The 19,713-nt window shown below is 33.7% G+C and overlaps 1 protein-coding gene across 1 annotated transcript in view; it reads right to left on the bottom strand.

Moving 5' to 3' along the window:
* Nucleotides 1-8,016: 8,016 nt before the first annotated feature.
* Nucleotides 8,017-19,713, bottom strand: part of LOC124367951 (CD63 antigen-like) — a 63,930-nt gene continuing 52,233 nt past the window's right edge. Inside the window, exons 4-5 of the mRNA XM_046825182.1 lie at nucleotides 11,784-11,969; nucleotides 8,017-8,607 (exon numbers count right to left, since the gene is read on the bottom strand). Of these exons, the coding sequence (XP_046681138.1) occupies nucleotides 8,536-8,607; nucleotides 11,784-11,969 (258 nt within the window). The 3' untranslated portion in view covers nucleotides 8,017-8,535. The remainder of the gene's footprint in view (nucleotides 8,608-11,783; nucleotides 11,970-19,713) is intronic.

Raw genomic sequence — 19,713 nt, 5'->3', positions numbered from 1 at the left:
TATAAAACTCTGAATTGAAGTATCAAATGTTCAAAGTCACTACGTGCTATACTCGAAAACTTTTTATTACTGCCATCTGTCCTTAATTCTCTTGACAGTGGATCAGTATCGTCATTGTTCAGATCTGCTAAAAGTGCACTACCAATGTATCTGGTTCTTGCTCATAGCGACGGTCTTATCCAGTAGGCTATGTTGTTGACGCTCTTTGGTTAGGCCAAATATAACAAGAAACGTGCAGCTGCAATTACGTCTCCCACTCTTCACATCTTGAGTAAAACACGAGGCATCCAAATAAAAAGTATCAAACACTTATAGGGGCGATTCTCTGTTCTGAGACTTGGCTTAAACTCAGTGTAAGTGACAAGAGTGTTGATCTCTCTGGTATACATAACAAAATGACTGCCAACACAAACCTGATCGAGATGTCGCTGCTTATGTCAAGTCTTACCTTCCTATTATCATTTTGCACTCATCAGATACCACGAGAGTACATGCTTCACACTTTGCATTTTATTTGAACTCAAAGTTATAGCAAAACAGAACAGTATTCTTTTAGAACAAACAAACACATAAATAAAAAAGCAGAAGAGGGCAAATTGGCGACGAACAATGTTATAGGTGTACCCAAAAATAAAATTCAAAGCATATGTGAAACATTTAACAAACACGCTATGTTCTTCATTTTCAAAGGAGATTTTGTATGTTCATAAATAGTATTTTTTATTTTTTAGAGACTTAAAAGCAAAAGATTACCTCTGTTCTGGTAGTACAATGCAACTAGCACATAACTGAAAGCTATTTCTCAAAACGTTAATGACTAAGAAGATTTAACTATCATACTTTGTGTACAATAGTTACTAGAATTACATCCTTGTTTTTAGCCAAAACGCCAGTGACGTAATTAATAATGGGTGTATTGTATCTGAAAAAGTACTCATGAGAATGAATAAGAATGAGAATGTCTTCATTTACAAACTTTAAGTTTATAAAGAGTGCCACAAAAATAGGATTCAGTTAAGTATAGATTGATATTCAAAATAGTGCACAGTTTTAAAACACACATTTGTAAGACCTCTGCTGTTCAGTAGTAAGGTAGGTCCAGGAGCCATCGATGTACAGCCATCTTTAATTCCCTGGCCTCTTTTGGAGTGAAGGATTGCTGGCAGGTGGTTGTAAGGTTTTATCCTCATCTAGGAAGGTTTCGCTTAGAGAGCCTTAGGCAATATGCTGAAAGGTTGAATAGTACCCCATTTTTTGCATTGTGGTGGTGTGGATACCTGTCTCTCTGCCACCACCAATTAAACGTGGTGTACCTCAAGGTTCTATTTTGGGTCCTCTATTATTTCTTTGTTACATAAAAGGATTACCAAGCTTTATTTCTGATGTAACAAAAAAACACAATTTGTCTATATGCCTGTGATGCCAATCTTCTTGTTAGCGGAAAAGCTAATAATGAGATTGAAACATCCACAATCGATAACATGACATGCATCAGGAAAAAAATTCTCTGATCATCAACTATTTTAAAATTTTTTCTAAAACCAATTTTACTTGCTTCAATATAAAACCTAATTCCAACTCGATTTTACCAAAATTGCAATTCAACGGCATATATATATATATATAAAATTGTTGAGAACACCAAATTTCTCGGATTGAACATTGATAACAAACTAAGCTGGAATTATTATATTGATCATGTGGCAAACATAATCTTATCAAGTTTATTCCCACTTTACTAGTTATCAAAATGTTGTAAACTTCAGTCATTAAAACTAGTTTACTTTGCCCACATTCATTCACATTTATCTTTCGGATTAAGTATCTATGGAGGAACCTCACAAACTAACACGGTCAGACTTTTACTAATACTGCAGAAACATGTAATCCGCATCATGCTGAAATTGAATTGGCAAGAATCCGCAAAGGATAATTTTAAAGAACTAGGCATAATTTCTGTTTGCAGTAATTATATTTATCAATGCATTTTTTACACTGTTGAAACTCCAAACACTGTCTCAGTGGTAGGGGATTTTCACCAATATTTCCCAAGAAATAGAAATAATTATTTAATACTGTCTCATAGCTTAAAGTCCTTTGAAAAAACCAACATACATTGAGAATGTCATAATGCCCTTCCAACTATTTTAAAATATTTCAAAAATATTAACAAATTTTAAAATAATCTTAAAAAATACTCTTTAAATAAACCTTTATATTCAATTGGTGAATTTTTCCACCAAGACTTTACTTAAAATAGTAACAATTGTTAATGATAATTTTCATTTTACTATAAGAATTACATTCTTGTAATAGAGTAGTTGTTCCATCAGTTGATGCCATTCTTTGTACATGTATATCAATTATGAATAAAAATGTTTTTTATTTCATTTCATGAGCATCAAAAGTAAACTTTACTCAACTAATGCACAGCTGTTGGATGCCATGGCTTTTAGAGTCTGATCTAGCAATACCACCAATTTGTCACCAGTTCTTCCAAGGCCATAATTTGAAGAAAACAAACATACCGCACTGTGTGATACCACAATTTAAAGTAGTTGAACATATCATACGGTGCGAATGTTGAGTTTAGCTCCAGCTCACCTTCCTCTTACGTGCAGCATCTAAAATCTGATGCTGTTGCGGACTTGACTCCTGAAATCTGAATTAACGTTCATCTGAATGGATCCAAAAAACAGTCAGTGACAAAGACAAGCTCAAAACAAAACCTCCCACATCGTTTCAACATCAGAGACACCCAGACTGCAAAAAGTGGTGCAATCTAGGTGAAGGGCTGTTTTCATTGTCTCATCAGGTGTACAATTAAGTGCACCATGGTGACAATCTCAAAGCACGGTGGAGGAACCGAGTCTTCTACACATAACGCAGCTATGGTGGGAAGGGTTGATTCAATGCGAATGTTGAGTTTAGCTCCAGTTCACCTTTCTCTTACGTGCAACATCTGAAATCTGATGTTGTAGACTTGACAAATCAGATGCTGCACGTAAGAAGATGTAGAACTGGAGATAAACTAAAACATTTGCATTGAATCAACCCTTCCCACCATAGCTGCGTTATATCATAGAGTGCTACGTGATATATACTTTCAGGTTTACACTGCCTTCAGCTAACAATCAATAAAACCACAGAAAACAGAGTTAACTTACGTTTAGTTGCACAATAGAATACACATAGTTTTACTACTTTTGGGCCATGCAGTGTTGCCTCTCATGCAACCAAGTGCAATCTGCAAGATACATGAGAAGACGTAAAAAGGAGACAAATTTTAATCCTGTTTTCTGTGGCAATCATGTTAGTACTCTCTGAATATGTTTTTCATTGTTTAAGCTGTGTATTCAAAACAACCATCTGTAATAATTCATTTTATTTTCTACGATTGTACAATATGTTGAGTTAATAATAAATCTAAGGCCGTGATGTGAAGTGTTTCATCCAAGTTGGAGGATAATGGTCAATAATTCTGACTTTAGAAAAGAATTCCAGAGTGTAAAAAAGCGACTTGAATAACTGCTTATTGAAGCCTGTCCTTATAAAATTTCAGACTTTTGTCCTGATTTCATAGTATAAAACTGTATTTTATTATTTTAACGATCACTGTTATGGTAAGTTGTCAAAATTCTGTAATAGTATAAGTTTTTTGTTAGATACTAAAAAAAGACTTATTATATATGTACAGTTGCATTGCAACATTATATTGTAAACCTATGTGACAAATAAATAAATAAATAATAATAATAAAATAAATAAATAATAATATGTACCCATAACGTTGAAGGGAGAGTCGCTAAGTTTGATATTTATCAGTGCCATCTCCAAATTTAATATGTCCCTCACATAACTTGGTTACTGGAATATTTATAGTATTATCATCTAAGTTATTATTTACATAGATTGCAACGCCACCCATTCTACGAGTTTCCTTAACGTAGTGGCCTCTCGGAATGTATCCAGATATGAGTGCAAACATTTCCGTTTGTTGAGAGTTAAGACTGTGATCACTTATGATCAAAAGTTAAGAGTTGGCTTGACAATGGCCTGGAAGTGAATGACTGTATTTTTTTCAAGTTTTGGTGATCATGACACACAACTGATCATGTAGAAGAAGTAAAATAAGTTTAATTTAAACGAAGAGTTTATATCTGCTGTTAATGGCTTAGTAATAATTCATCTATGCCGGGAGACTTAAAGTCCCTTCCACCTCCCATTTACTCTTTATTAATAGAGATGGAGTGATTTACTCTAGTGGTTGTTTATATGGCCAACTGAGAAGTTATTTTGACATATGAGAATTTTTGACTCCCCTCCCCCCAAAATGGAGTATTTTGGGAGTAAGTCAACATTCTCAAATAGGAGTCCCTAGTAAATTATGCCTTATTTTAAAGGTATTATAAAAAGAAGAATAATGGTGCAAACTAGATTTCTCTAATGTCACTCTATCAAATTTAGTGGCCAATTTAATTTTGAATTTGTTATAAAACACCCACAGTTTAAATTACATTTAAATTTATTGCATTACAGATAAAACATTCGCTGGCTAGTTATGTTGAGAACTTAGGACACAAAATCATAAAACAAGTTATTACAAGAATGAACAAACATCAACAACGATGATTAACATAGCATTTATTAGGTTTTGTTTTGTCTGATCGAAGCCCATTAGGAATACTGAGAATACCAATAGCTGGTTTTGCCATGTCATCTGTTATTGTTTACTAGTTAGTATGTGAAACACATTCAGTCCAGTTATTGCGTCAAAGCGGTCTTAATCTTTTTATAATACGTTTAAAATAAGGTTCCTAATTGAAAATTTTGACTTACCTCAAAATACCCCATTGGGAGGGTGGAGTCACAAATTTTTCTACGTCAAAAATTCCTTAGTTGGTCATTTAAACAACTCCTAAAGTAAATCACTCCATCTCTATTCATAAAAAATGTTAATATGTGGGGGGTGATGGGATTTTTAAGACACCTGGTATTATATTAACTCAGGACTCGGCATGTGGACAGTTTCAGCAAAAAAACATAACACCAGCCACTTTTCGGTAAAAACAACTAGTTTCTTTTAGCAGCTTACAGACAGAAAAATAGCCTGGCTTCCCAAATCCCCTGTACAATATGGACTTGTTGCAGAACATACATTACTAATCTTCAACAAATTTTTATCAAACAAAACAGGTGTCTTAAAACATTAACAGGCCTCCATAATAAGGAAAGCTTATGAAATTCTTTAAAAGATCCTCACATTTGGCTCACTTTATATACATAACATGATAATATGTTGTTGGGAAGAACTTACATAATTGTTCTCAACTGTGATTTTGTTGAGTTCAGTTGGTTATGATTGTCTATATGCATAATTTCTGTAAACTGTTTTCTATTGGTTAGATATGATTTAAACTACTTGAGTAAAGTTCCGATAATCCCTAGTCCTTCGAGTTATTTTATTAACTTATGATGGGATACACCGTCAAATGCTTTACTCAGGTCCATAAATATTCCAATTACTTTATTGCCCCAGTCAACAGAATTAATAATGGAATCAATATATGTTATAGCTGCCAATATTACAGAGTGGTTTGATCTGAAGCCATGTTGCTCTTACCAAGTACATTATTATTTTCTGAATATTTAACAAGTTGAATGTACATTACTTTTTCAAAACAGGTAAGCTACCGGGCGATAGTTAGATACATCTAATTCGTTTCCTTTTTAATGCAGAAGTTTTATTTTTGAAATTTTCAACATTTCAAGATAATAAGTTGTGATACTCCAAATTTCTAGAAATAAAAAACAATGAATTTTCAATGGGTTTTTGTAAGTCAACATATTAAAATCTGCTTACTCTCTTCAAAGTAGAGATTTTCAGTCAGTGTTATTGTTATTTTTTAAGTCCTATTCATATATGTTTAGTTTATTTAGATTGATGAAAATATGAACATATTTCAATGCTTAAACTATGTTCAGGTAATTTGCTGAGCTTTAGCGAAGCCTATCATTTGTAGGGCTGGAAAAAGGTCATTTCTGTATGTCTGTCTACGCAATATCTCGAAAACGAACTAATCTATAGACTTAAATTTTGCATAAAGCTTCATTTACATGACTAACACCGAGTTTGATAATGGTACATGTCACTACATGGGATTTGGCTGAGTGTTAGTAAATATTTTTACATTGGTCTTATGGATAACCATGGTGCAAACCAGAAAATGGCTGAATAAATTAATGTATAATCAAAATTTGCACAATCATAGAAGATTTGGACAAGTGACACTTTTATTCATAGAGTAAACAAAATATAATATTCTGGAGTCAATGTTGGTGACAATATTTGACATCAGTGCACTCTTACATTGTAGTACCCTTGTTAGATAAAAGGAACTTTATTTTCTGGTTTTATACCAGAATACTGCTGTAAAACCTAACTTACTGAACAAATATGTGAATGTATCATGTGGCAAGATATGCCAAGAAAGATTTAATATGTAGCCTACACTTTGAATTTTGAATGACACTTTATTTCTACATAAACAAAAAATAAGTTCTATGATGGTACATGAACAATCTTTTGACCATTTTACTAAGCGTCATTAATGCCTATAATTCAGTAGATTGCCACAATTTCTCTTTTATCTGCCAAGGGATGTAAACCTTTTTTCGTTATGGTAATTTGCATGTCTGTCTGTCCACAGGAGATCTAGAGAATAAAACGAGCTGTATCGATTTGAAATTTTACATGCAACCTTAGCAAAACCTTTTACGCAACACATGGTGTGGCAGACTCCTGCCTTGGATTTAGAGGATGTTAGGAAAGCTTTGTGGCATGATCCACCTGGTTACGGTCCTCTTTCATACTAGAAAATGTAGTCCACTGGTGGTTATATCATAGCGAACTTGTAGTGTGGAACTAGCTTTTTACTCATAAGAATGTAAAAAGCTAGTTCCACTTCTATTAACTCACAACTATTCATTCATAAACCATGGTATATATTTTCCTGTAATGTTGGTAACAAATTATTGTTGCAAAATTCTATTGTAAGTATTTAAAAATTATATAATGCATGTATTTTTATATTATACAGCACTCTATTTCCCATTTTACTCTAAAATTCTTGTTTTAGCAGCAATTTGATATGTTAAAATCAAGCAAAATTATAACTGAAATGATTTTCAGCTGTGCAAAAAAACAGAGATCGGAATCTACAGATTTTATACCACACCTATTTTTTTTTTTCTTTTGGGGGGGGGAGGGGGATTGTAGGTCTCAATATCTGACTTGTATACAAGAAGTGATTTTTATTGGGGTCATGTTTTGTTATTTGAACCAATTGGCTAACCTATAACAACATGTAGGTTGTGATTCCTGACTTGGGCGTGCCACAACGCTTCAGTAAGATTTGTTTATTTTAACCTAGTTTTTAATTATGTATTAGGTTAGTTCTTTACCTGAAGAAGAGATCAGATTGCAGATCTCGAAACGTAGTGTTACTGTTTTCTTGTTTCACTGAACGATGGCAAATGTCCGGAAAAATCCTGTTTCCTTCATAATTTATATAATCTTGAATAGACTGTATATAAAAGTGTAAAAAATGTTCCGTGATAAATATATTTAAAGTTAATCAAATCTTGATAATGACAGTTCTCGGTTATCCTAGGGCCTACGTTTGAATATATGGACAAAAGATCATTCTTTTCAATAAAGATTCCAAAGTAAAATGGTTTTAAACATTATGAATTTTCTTGTAACTGTGAAGTCTTCTTCATATAAATAAGCTTAATATCTGTTTACAGTATAAATAAAAAAGTGAAATAAAGTTAAAATATATCCGGTGTGTTTCACATTACATTGAGCACTATATAAATAATAATTATAATATTTTGCAAGAAATCAGTTGTTATCTAAGACAACGTTAAATAACCAAAATTCATTATAATTCTTACAAGCTACAGTCTAAGCAATGCTCTTGAAAGGGATAAAGATTTAATAATGCAAACAAATTCAACAATCGTAATAAAATTTATTCTTCCCATAAGTTCAAAAATGGTTACAAAACTCTTTATCTTTAAGTAACAGCCAAACTGATGGCTCAAAATAATAAAGAATGTAATGTTTTCAATAAATAAACATAATGGAATAATGTTTGTAAATTAAAATATGTACAAAATTTTTCTTTTTCAACTAAATTATTGAAATTAATGCATAAAAATAAACATTAGGAAAGAATCATACTTAAAAATTCTTTTTTGGTAAAACAAATTCCTATATTTAACATAAAATTGCCAAATTTGAAAATGGCAAGACACTTAAAGCACTTTTCAGTCTCTGAGGTACTTATGTAGAAACCATATGAAAGACTTGCTAATATAATGAAGAGAACAACTAATAAAATTCTATCTCGCTCACTCACACAACGCTTCAATGTGTGTTAGAAGGCTCATTATTAGCTACATTTAAAAGTTATAACAGGATGCATAAAATAATAATTGTTTGTGCGCCTCTCAGCGTAGGAGGAGAGACTAGGCGTAACCACGCATCTCAGCGCGGCGTATGCTGTTGGCCAGACACAGTGCAAACACAATGCCGACGACCTGCACAAGCAAAGAATTTATTTTACATTTGAATCCCAATTTAATGACACATATTTACTGCTTTGGTAACCTTAAAATCACTATAGACCTTTGTGATACAGTATTATTATTTTAGAAGTTTCTTACCTTCAAATAACATTTTATAGAAACATAACACAGTATAGATAACTACATTTAAATTTAAAACTATTTTGATGTTTCCAAGGTTGTACTTAATTTTATTTATTTTTCAATATTAAGATGTTAGTAGAAAAATACCTGCAGATTAAAAAGAATATTTATATTACAGTACATTGGTAACACAACTTACTGTTTTAATATGAGTATATAAATAAAAATTAAAACTATGTAACTTCCCAACAGCTTTTCAGTATGATAGTATCAAGAGGTGATATACACCAATATGAGACTAGGAATGTGGATAAACTTGATCTGGTTCGATAGGCTTACCAAAACTGCGAGCTATTACTCTTCACTTGGCATTACAATTTTTAATAAGTTACCTGTGTCATTAAGGGGAATGCCATTTGCAAAATTTGTTACCAATTTAAGACGCTTGTTACTCAAAAACCCATTTTATAATTTAAATGAGTACCTTTCATGCAATTTTAACATAGGTTAAATAGGCCTAAGTGATAACTGTATGTACTGTTCTGACAAAATCTATTAAAATTTTGTAAATTGTTGAATGATGAATAAATGACTTTATTGACTTTCGTATTTTGTTATAATTTAGTATTTTTTTTTAAATGTTTGAATTTTTTAGATTTTTTGTTAAATAACCAATAACAATCCTGGGAAAACTAAAAAAGAGTTGGATTTTTCGTCCCCTTTAAAGTAAGAAATATTGTAAAACTCAATAGCCAAAAATACAAGAATAAAATCTTCAACTATGTAATATTCTATTAAACCTTACTAACATCAGTCATTGAATCAATGCTTACATGATTTAACATTTTTATTATAAAATCAAAATGATCATCAGCAAAATTGGCTCATAGTACTTGTAGTCATTTTTTATTTTACGTTACGTTCATTCTGACTTTCAAAAATTTATTATAGTGCGTGTTAAAATTATTCACTTACAATAATACTGAATGAAGAAATTTATAATAATAATATGGTATCTCTAGAAGGACAGAATTGTTCACAGTCAAACTTACTTATGCGTGTGCATACATGTCCAATAAGCATGTTCACACTCATGCAACATAAATTTCTATTATATTTTCAAGTTTCCAGCCAGAAGTGAACCCTCCCGGAGAATCTTTGGTTATATGAAAACAATAGTTCTTAATGTTTGATCAGTATTTATAAGCAACTGTGAGATAGATTGAACGATATTGAACTTCAATTTGTAAATCTCCTTGTTGATTTTCATATACAAAGCAATCTCTATAAATATCATTGTGACTTAATAAAATAGACATGTTGAAACTACACATTATAAAATACGTTGAGTTGTTTTGATAACGATTTTGGTAGAAGTGTAGAAAATGAAAACTATATGAGATACAATTGAATGAATGATTCACCAACTTATCTTGTTGCAAGACCAAAAGCTTTTCCTAGAGTGTGCAGCATGGAAATCAATTCTCAATGATTCATCAAAAATCGCCGATGAGCGATAGCACTGCCTCCACTACATTGACCAGTGTTGGGATACAACCTTGACTGTATTGTCTTAGACATGTAATTGTAACAAGAATCTGTCGTGTACTGACCTGTACAACTCCTACAATGATAGCAACCTCGCCGATGAGCGATAGCACTGCCTCTACCACATTGACCAGTGTTGGGATACAACCTTGACTGTATTGTCTTAGACATGTAATTGTAACAAGAATCTGTCGTGTACTGACCTGTACAACTCCTACAATGATAGCAACCTCGCCGATGAGCGATAGCACTGCCTCCACCACATTGACCAGTGTTGGGATACATCGTTGACTATATATTGTCTTGGACATGTAATTGTTGTAGTAAATAGAATCTGTGGTGTACTGACCTGTACAACTCCTACAATGATAGCAACCTCGCCGATGAGCGATAGCACTGCCTCCACCACATTGACCAGTGTTGGGATACATCGTTGACTATATATTGTCTTGGACATGTAATTGTTGTAGTAAATAGAATCTGTGGTGTACTGACCTGTACAACTCCTACAATGATAGCAACCTCGCCGATGAGCGATAGCACTGCCTCCACCACATTGACCAGTGTTGGGATACATCGTTGACTATATATTGTCTTGGACATGTAATTGTTGTAGTAAATAGAATCTGTGGTGTACTGACCTGTACAACTTCTACAATGATAGCAACCTCGCCGATGAGCGATAGCACTGCCTCCACTACATTGACCAGTGTTGGGATACATCCTTGACTATATATTGTCTTGGACATGTACTTGTTGTAGTAAATAGAATCTGTGGTGTACTGACCTGTACAACTTCTACAATGATAGCAACCTCGCCGATGAGCGATAGCACTGCCTCCACTACATTGACCAGTGTTGGGATACATCCTTGACTGTATATTGTCTTGGACATGTAATTGTTGTAGTAACAAGAATCTCTCGTGTACTGACCTGTACAACTCCTACAATGATAGCAACCTCGCCGATGAGCGATAGCACTGCCTCCACTACATTGACCAGTGTTGGGATACATCCTTGACTGTTTATTGTCTTGGACATGTAATTGTTGTAGTAACAAGAATCTCTCGTGTACTGACCTGTACAACTCCTACAATGATAGCAACCTCGCCAATGAGCGATAGCACTGCCTCCACTACATTGACCAGTGTTGGGATACATCCTTGACTGTTTATTGTCTTGGACATGTAATTGTTGTAGTAACAAGAATCTCTCGTGTACTGACCTGTACAACTCCTACAATGATAGCAACCTCGCCAATGAGCGATAGCACTGCCTCCACTACATTGACCAGTGTTGGGATACATCCTTGACTGTTTATTGTCTTGGACATGTAATTGTTGTAGTAACAAGAATCTCTCGTGTACTGACCTGTACAACTCCTACAATGATAGCAACCTCGCCGATGAGCGATAGCACTGCCTCCACCACATTGACCAGTGTTGGGATACATCGTTGACTATATATTGTCTTGGACATGTAATTGTTGTAGTAAATAGAATCTGTCGTGTACTGACCTGTACAACTCCTACAATGATAGCAACCTCGCCGATGAGCGATAGCACTGCCTCCACCACATTGACCAGTGTTGGGATACAACCCTGTCCGTATATTGTCTTGGACCTGTCTTTGTTAGGGTAGCATGAGTCTGGTGTAGAAGATCCCCAAGGCTTCGTGTTTTCAGAGGAGCCACAGCATTGCAGCTGAAATTGAACAGTGATTATATTTATGATTTTCTTTTATTACTTACAAAACTAGACACTAAAACAATAACACTATTTTTTATGTTATTAATTTCACATTACAGGGTTATCTTTATATAATAAAGATTTATATTGATAATAATATAATAAATAAAACATTTTTTAAAATAATTTTTTGCCATACACGTGTTTTAGTATTGTACCATGAACAGTATACATTAATCTCTAAATAAATAATAAACAACTAAATATACGCATGTTGACCATTTAAAACGATGTTAAATTTATGACACAGTTGAAATTTTGATTATTATTCTGTATTTAATATTTTAATTTTTTCAAAAAACTGTGTTTGTGTTATTAATAAATTATTAATGTTTTATTATTTTAATTGCTATTATAATCATTTTTATTAAAATAACTGTAATTTTATAAAAATGTATTTTTACTTTTAATAAATTGTATATGATAGTATTATTTCTTTGTCTTTTATTTAGATGACATCAGTTCATAATAAAAAATAAATACATAATATTAAATTACAGAATAAAAAACTAGAAATACTGGACATAATTTTTTTTTCAAAAGTTTACAATTGCGCCAAGCCAAAGAATTGAATGGAATTGAATCTGAGTTTGTTCCCACAAATTACAAAGAGAAACTTTACAAAAACAAACTTCAAGCGTAGCTGTGGTGGGAATGGTTGTTACGTGTGGCTCCAGTTCATCTTCCTCTTAGTGCAGCGTTTGGAACCTGACTGTTTCAGATTTGACTCCTAGAATCTAGAGTCATGTTTGTCTGAAGAGATCCAATAAAAGTCGGTGGACAAAGAAGCTCAAAGCAAATTTTTGCACTGTTTCGAAATTAGAGACACTGAGACTGTAAAATCATATGTAATCTAGGTAGGTGAACAAGTGTTCTTATTGTCTCATCTTGTCTTGTCTCAATTGTGAACCTGATGAGACAATATGAATGCCTCTTTAACTAGATTACCAACAAATTTAACAGCAGTTAAAATTTTTCTTTTGAATAAGGATAATTTATTTTCCTGTTTTATCTAATTTATTTTCATTTATATTATTTCCATGACCTCTGGTGTGGTGTGCTCTTCAATTTGATTCATCTCCTCCCCCCCCCCCCCCCCCAAAGATAAGTCCTGGTTACGCCACTGATAGGTGTCAAAAATTGAGGAGGGATAGAAAACTTGTAACCATTTAGATTATGTTTGAACAAATAAATATGTCATAAAATCATCTTATATAGATTTTTGAGAAAATTTACTCCGAAATAAATTTTTAGTGGAGACAGCCCTCAAACTAAGTACTACTCAAAAATATATACCCTTTGGGTTGATAAGGGACTGGTCTTTGTTTTTTAAGAAAATAAAAATTTTGACATATCTTTTGCTCACATTGACAAGATTCTGTTATAAAAATAATAGCAAAATCAATTATTTGATATCCAAACTAAATAAATTATTTAACATTTTTGGGTATGCTTATTTGGGTTGTTTCAATTGCATACATCCTATGATAGGCTTTAGCAATCTGGGAACCACCCATCACGTGTTCAAAGAGTATTACAAAATACAAAAAAAAAAAAAAAAAAAGAAACAATGATCAGAAATACTGTATGTGTGGAGTGAAACATGTCGAACATTGCAACCTCTCTTTAAAAAAATTTTAAAGTTGTAAATTTAGATATACAAATAACACTATTTACAAACAAAGAAAATTTAAAAAAAAGAAACACATCATTACAGTCAGTGGTGTACCTAGGTCTTGGCTTTGGGGAGGGGAGGTGGAATGAATCTTATCCTGGAATAAATATCAAATAAAATCAAATACTTTATTGCCATTGATCACATTTACATGTTGAAATAGGCGTTGTCAATAAAGTAACAACTTTAAACTGCTCACATATCTATGATACATCATATTCATGTCATATTTATATGTTTCTATCCTGAAACTCTTGGAATTGAATAAAAAGGATTCTCTACTAATCAATCATACACAACTATTATAAATCTTTTTTTTAAGGAATCTTGCTGAAAGAGGAAGTTTGTTGTAAAATCTAATTGAATTTATTTGTACAGAATTTGCTGTTTTACTGCGACTGTGACTGGGAACATCTATTTTTTCTTTGTTACGAGTGTTATAATTGTGTATATTCTGGCTGGTGGTTAAATTATATTTTTATAAAGCAGTATGAGATATATATAAAGATTTTAAATAGTGAGAATTCTCATCTAGCAAACAGTGGATGGCAATGTTCTCGGGGTGGGGGGGGAGGGGGCCAGCTCTGCTCCAAGTCCTAATGATCTTTTTTTGTAACAATAAGATTTCATTTGTCACCAATTTGGTCACCAACCCGTATGCAATATGTGATTGAAACAAACTGAAATATGTTATTCTTAGATAGCTAATTTCAAGAATATCTTTGAGTTTCCAGATTAAATAGTTCACTCTATTCAGCCTTTTAATAATGCTGTTTATATGAGCCTGCAAATTCAGCTTGTTGTCAACATTAAAACTTAACAATTTTACTGTCTTAAGCTCATTAACTTGGCTCAAGCTTAAACAAATTTGTTGGGTTTTTCTGTATTCCAAAAAAGTTTATTTGATGGCGAGATGTTTTGCACCTTCCATAGTTTCCTCAAGATTCACTAGGTTAATATGAGAAGTCACTAGGGTTACATCACCAGCATATATAATTGGTTGTTTATTTAAATTTTGTGGCAAATCATTGATTGTAACAGTAAAAAAGAAAGGTCCAAGAATGGTTCCCTGAGGAACTCCCTATTAACATTTAATAATGATGATGACTGTCCTTTAACTAAAACACACTGCTTCCTACCAGTCAGGTATGATGTAATTATATCTATGTATTTATTTTCAACACCATAAAGTTTTAATTTATTGATTAAGACATCATGGTACGCAATCAAAAGCATTACTCAAGACACTTTAATTGATTTATCCACTGTATTTAGAAGAGCTGCTGCTGTTGTTGATAATCTTTTTTGGAAACCAAATTTACTGTTTGAAAGTAGATGAATATCATCAAAATAGAAACTTAATATAAATATACATAAGTTAGAAAGACCTAATTTACGGTAAAACATTTAACTGCTGTACTTCAAACAATTTATATTGCTGTTAAACGTATATTTTTAAAACTTTTCGAGCTTTAGGAGGGGGTCTATCCTTCTCATACCCTCTCCTAGTTACACCACTGAGTGCAATACTAGGGGTAAATGTCAAATTGATATCCCTTAACACTGAATGTCCTTGACAAGCAATTCTTTCCATTTAAATTCTACTTTTAGTAAACTCCAATTAAAAAACGAAATCACTGGCTTGTAGAAAATCTTTTATGTACAGTCTAATGATTTTTTTATGTCATAGGACTGCATGTATTATATCTTCGCAATAACAAAAAAAAACAAAAAGTAAAAACCAACGTCATACTGCTCTACACATACCGTTAAACAAAATATGCATGTGACAACGAGACCTTCAATGGAGTCTGGAACAATAAACAAAAATAAAATCCTTATTCTGGCAGATAGTCATGGGAGAGGCTGTGGTGAACACATCAGGGACCGGCTTGGTAAGAATGTTTGTGGTTACTTCAATAATCAAACCTAACAATGCAAATTTTAATGATGTAATTGAAAATATTGAAGAACTAACAGAATCCTACCAGAATGGGGATTATGTTATTGTCTTAGCAGGAACAAACAATTTCAACAATAGAACACCAGATTTAGATTTTCGGGTTTGATTTAATAAAAAAAAGTAGCCCATAAAACCAATGTAGTTATACCTGGAATTCCACATAGATTGATAAGTTGGGGTTCAACACCAATGATGGCTATTAAAAGATCCAATATCAAACTGAATCGAATTACATAAGCAGTCTCAAAACTTGATAACCTCAACTTTGTCATTGTTCCAAATAGCTAAATATACCTTGCATGATCATACCAAACATGGCCTGCACTTTAATGCAAGCGGTAAAATTAAACACTCTCAAACCAAATTTGTCTTGGAATTAAGAATCATATATCCAAAAATATACGAGGTTACGTCATTCCACAAGCTACTGAGAGTGAACTAATTACACTTCCCCATGAGACATACGTGGATGCTGTCAAGGGATCACTGATTATACCTGGAGGGAAATGCAGAGTTCACCCACCTCAACTACATCAGAAGTGCTGCAGTGTCACATGAGGAAAGAGACAGTCCAGTGCCAGTGTTTACCACAAACTATAACAAAACTTGACAACAAAACTTGTACAGATGATTTTTTAGGGACACAGGTTCCACCCCCAGAGTTGCAACACAGAACTTAAACCTCTTCCAAAAAGTAAAACACAGACATAAAACTTTGTTAACAAATTTCTACGTTCAGCATAGTCCACCAAAATGCTCAAACTGCAACAAATAAGTTAGATGAACTTTCTCTTCTATGTGAGGAACTTAAACAAGACATCTTCATAGTTTCGGAACACGGATTTACAAACGAAACAATAAATTTTTTTCAAAATTATTAACTTTGATCTGGCCCAATCCTTTCAGCGTCAATTTTATAAGGGAGGTGGAGTAACAATTTTTAGTTCGAGATCGAATCAAGTCTGAGCCACTGAGGTTTAATGGTAGGAATTGAATTAGATTTTGAGATGGCTGGAGTTGAGGTCTGCTTGAGTTCTATTCGGGAGAATTGCTGTAGTTGGTTTGTACAGATCACCAAATGGAAAATTTGGTGTTTTTTTTCGAGAGACTTGAGCGGCTTCTAAACTATCTCCTCAATAATTTTAAATATTTTTGTTATAATGGGGGATATCAATATTAATGTTTTGAATATGAATGATAAGCAAACTCAACAGCTCTCTCCCTTTAGAGACTTGCTCAAATCTTTTAGTCTTAGCTGGTCTGTGAACTCGCCAACTCGTGTGACAGCGACATCAAGCACTGCCATTGATAATGTCATAACTAAACGTACTCAATAGTTCTGTGTCAGTGCTGAACACTGCTATATCCGACCATTACGCAACAGGAGGGTGGTGATCCGTGGATGTTCAGTGAGCCAAGAATCCCACAACATTATTTTAAGGAGAAATGTCCATCCACATAATATAAATCTTTTAAATAAATGTCTGGCAGATGAAAATTGGGAATTTTTTTAGGATTCTTTTACTTCTGCAGACACAATATTCGACTCCTTCAACAGTTGTTTTCATGTTCCACTTAAATGTTTGCTGTCCCCTTAGGAAAAATAAAAACAAAAATGTAAAGTTCAGAAGAATTCTTGGATAACACTGGTGAATTCTGATTTCTAGAAATAAAATTAAAAATTCTATAATGAAATATTCAGGAACACTAATGATTATAGATTCAAATCCTTCTATAGAAATTACAAAAGAATTTTATAAAAAAGTAATAACTGCTGCAAAATTCATACGAAATAAACAATAAACAAAAACAGTCATCTAACCTTTTCTAAGACAGCTTGGAACATTATAAAAAACTCAACAAATAAAGCATCTTCAAAATCCATTCAGCTTGATGCTGATGGGAATAAAAATTAACCGATCCAAATGCAATAGCTTTGGAATTTAATAAATTTTTCTCCCTCAGTGGCTGGTTCTCTTGATGCTGACCATGAATTTGGAACTGGATTACAGTCACCACACATACCCCTTACCCCAGCTTCATCTATGGTTCTGGCTCCCTGTGTGTGAGGACGAAGTGGGACGTATTGTAAGAAGTTTTTCAGCTAAAACTTCCAATGACATAAATGGCATATCAATGTGGCTTATAAAACAATGTTATCAGCACATATTTAAGCCCATTGACAAAAATCATAAATGTTTCTTTCGAAATCTGGCACATTCCCAATCCGCACTCCAATTGGCAAAAGTCGTACCTGTTTTCAAAAAAGGAAAGGCGATCCAAAGTTAGCGGATAACTATCGACCAATTTCAATTTTACCTGTTTTTAGCAAAATTTTTGAAAAAAAAACTGTTCCTGGACCGACTTTCTTAATTTTCTTGACAAACACAAAATTTTGTCTGATCTACAATTTGGTTTCAGACCAGGAAGATCAAACTTTTGGAGCAATCACACAACTTGTAGACTTTATTGTGGAAGGCTTTGAGACACTACCAAAGAACGCTCAGTGTCTTTCTTGATCTCTCAAAAGCTCGTTTGATACTGTTAATCATGGTATATTGCTACACAAGCTGGAAGGCTGGCTGTGGTGTACGAGGGACAGCACACCAGTGGCTCCACTCATACTTGTGCAGTAGAAGTCAATGTGTTCAGGTCCAGAATGCAGTATCAAGTACTATTAGAATATACCAAGGAGTCCCACAGGGATCAATCTTGGGTCCTGTCCTTTTCTTGATTTATGTGAATAATATCCATGCGTCAGCCTTATATGGGAAAAATCATTCAATACGCAGATGACACGACTCTCAGTTTCCGGGCTGACTTCTCTAACTACATTGGAGATTCAAACCTTCATTGATCTTAACTCCTGCATTCAAAATTTTCTGGTAAATAATCTCAAAACTAATCATGAAAAGACAAATTACATCAACTTCTGTTTACGTGGGTTGAATACTTATGAAACCCCAACAGTATAATGATGGATAACATTGTTTCTGGAATGAAACTGATTCTGCTAAATTTCTAGGAATACACCTAGAATAAAGGGTTAACCTGGAAAGTTCACATTGAAAGTGTATGTGCTAAATTGGCAACTGGAATTTTTGTCCTTCGCAAATTTATCAAAGTTTTGTACGTCTGATGTCCTTAATGATGGCTTACTATGGATTAATATTTCCATACCTGTCGTACGGAATTTCTCTGTGGGGGCAGTTTGTGCCATATCAAACTTGGAAAGAGTATTCAGACTGCAGAAAAAAAGCTGTTCGAATCATCGCAAAATTGAACAACAGAGAGTCATGTCGAAGTGCCTTCAGGGAGCTCAACTTGCTAACTCTACCCAGCTTGTATATTTTAGTGACTTCATTTTTACTGTCGATTTCAGTGTATATTGACGCAGGGCAGTGATATACACAAATACGAGACAAGAGCTCGGGAGGCGCTTTCGAGCCCGACAGCATAGAACAAGCAGCATTTGAACGCCTCCCTTCTCACGCTCGCCCCCCCCCCCCCCGGACCCCCCAACCATTCATTAACAATATCCCTGAAACACTAAATTTAGAAACAAATCCAAAAAAAATTTAAAACCCAATTAAAACACTACCTGGTTGTCTTGTGCTTTTTACTCAATTGTCGAGTTTATGGAGCACACTTGGGATTGATATTCGCGGCAGTGTTGCAATTCCTGGGGTTGATCCCACGAATTATGATTTTGTATGTGTATGAATGTGTGCCTGCGTGCAACTGTATGGAAAGTCGAGTGAAATGGATTTAGTTTTTAAGATAAATACCGTAAAAAATTGGTATTATTGACTATTGCAAATACAATGTAATATACGAGGTGTGTTAGAAAAGTAATGAGATTGGTAACACTGCGGGAGATCTGGCAACGTTGTGTCTACCGGCTGACGCTAAACCTGTTTATTTTATCCCTTCCACTTTCCTCAGTCCGAGTTACAACTCCGTACAGTTAACACATTAGTTTTGACAGCGCCATTAGTAAAGTTGTGTTTTAATTGTGCGTCACAGAAATGGAGCATCGAAATTTAGAGCAACGTTGTGCA

Source organism: Homalodisca vitripennis, chromosome 8 (assembly GCF_021130785.1).
Source record: "Homalodisca vitripennis isolate AUS2020 chromosome 8, UT_GWSS_2.1, whole genome shotgun sequence".
Classification (NCBI taxonomy): domain Eukaryota; kingdom Metazoa; phylum Arthropoda; class Insecta; order Hemiptera; family Cicadellidae; genus Homalodisca; species Homalodisca vitripennis.
Note: the sequence above shows the minus strand (reverse complement) of the source record. Positions and strands in the feature narration are given on the sequence as shown.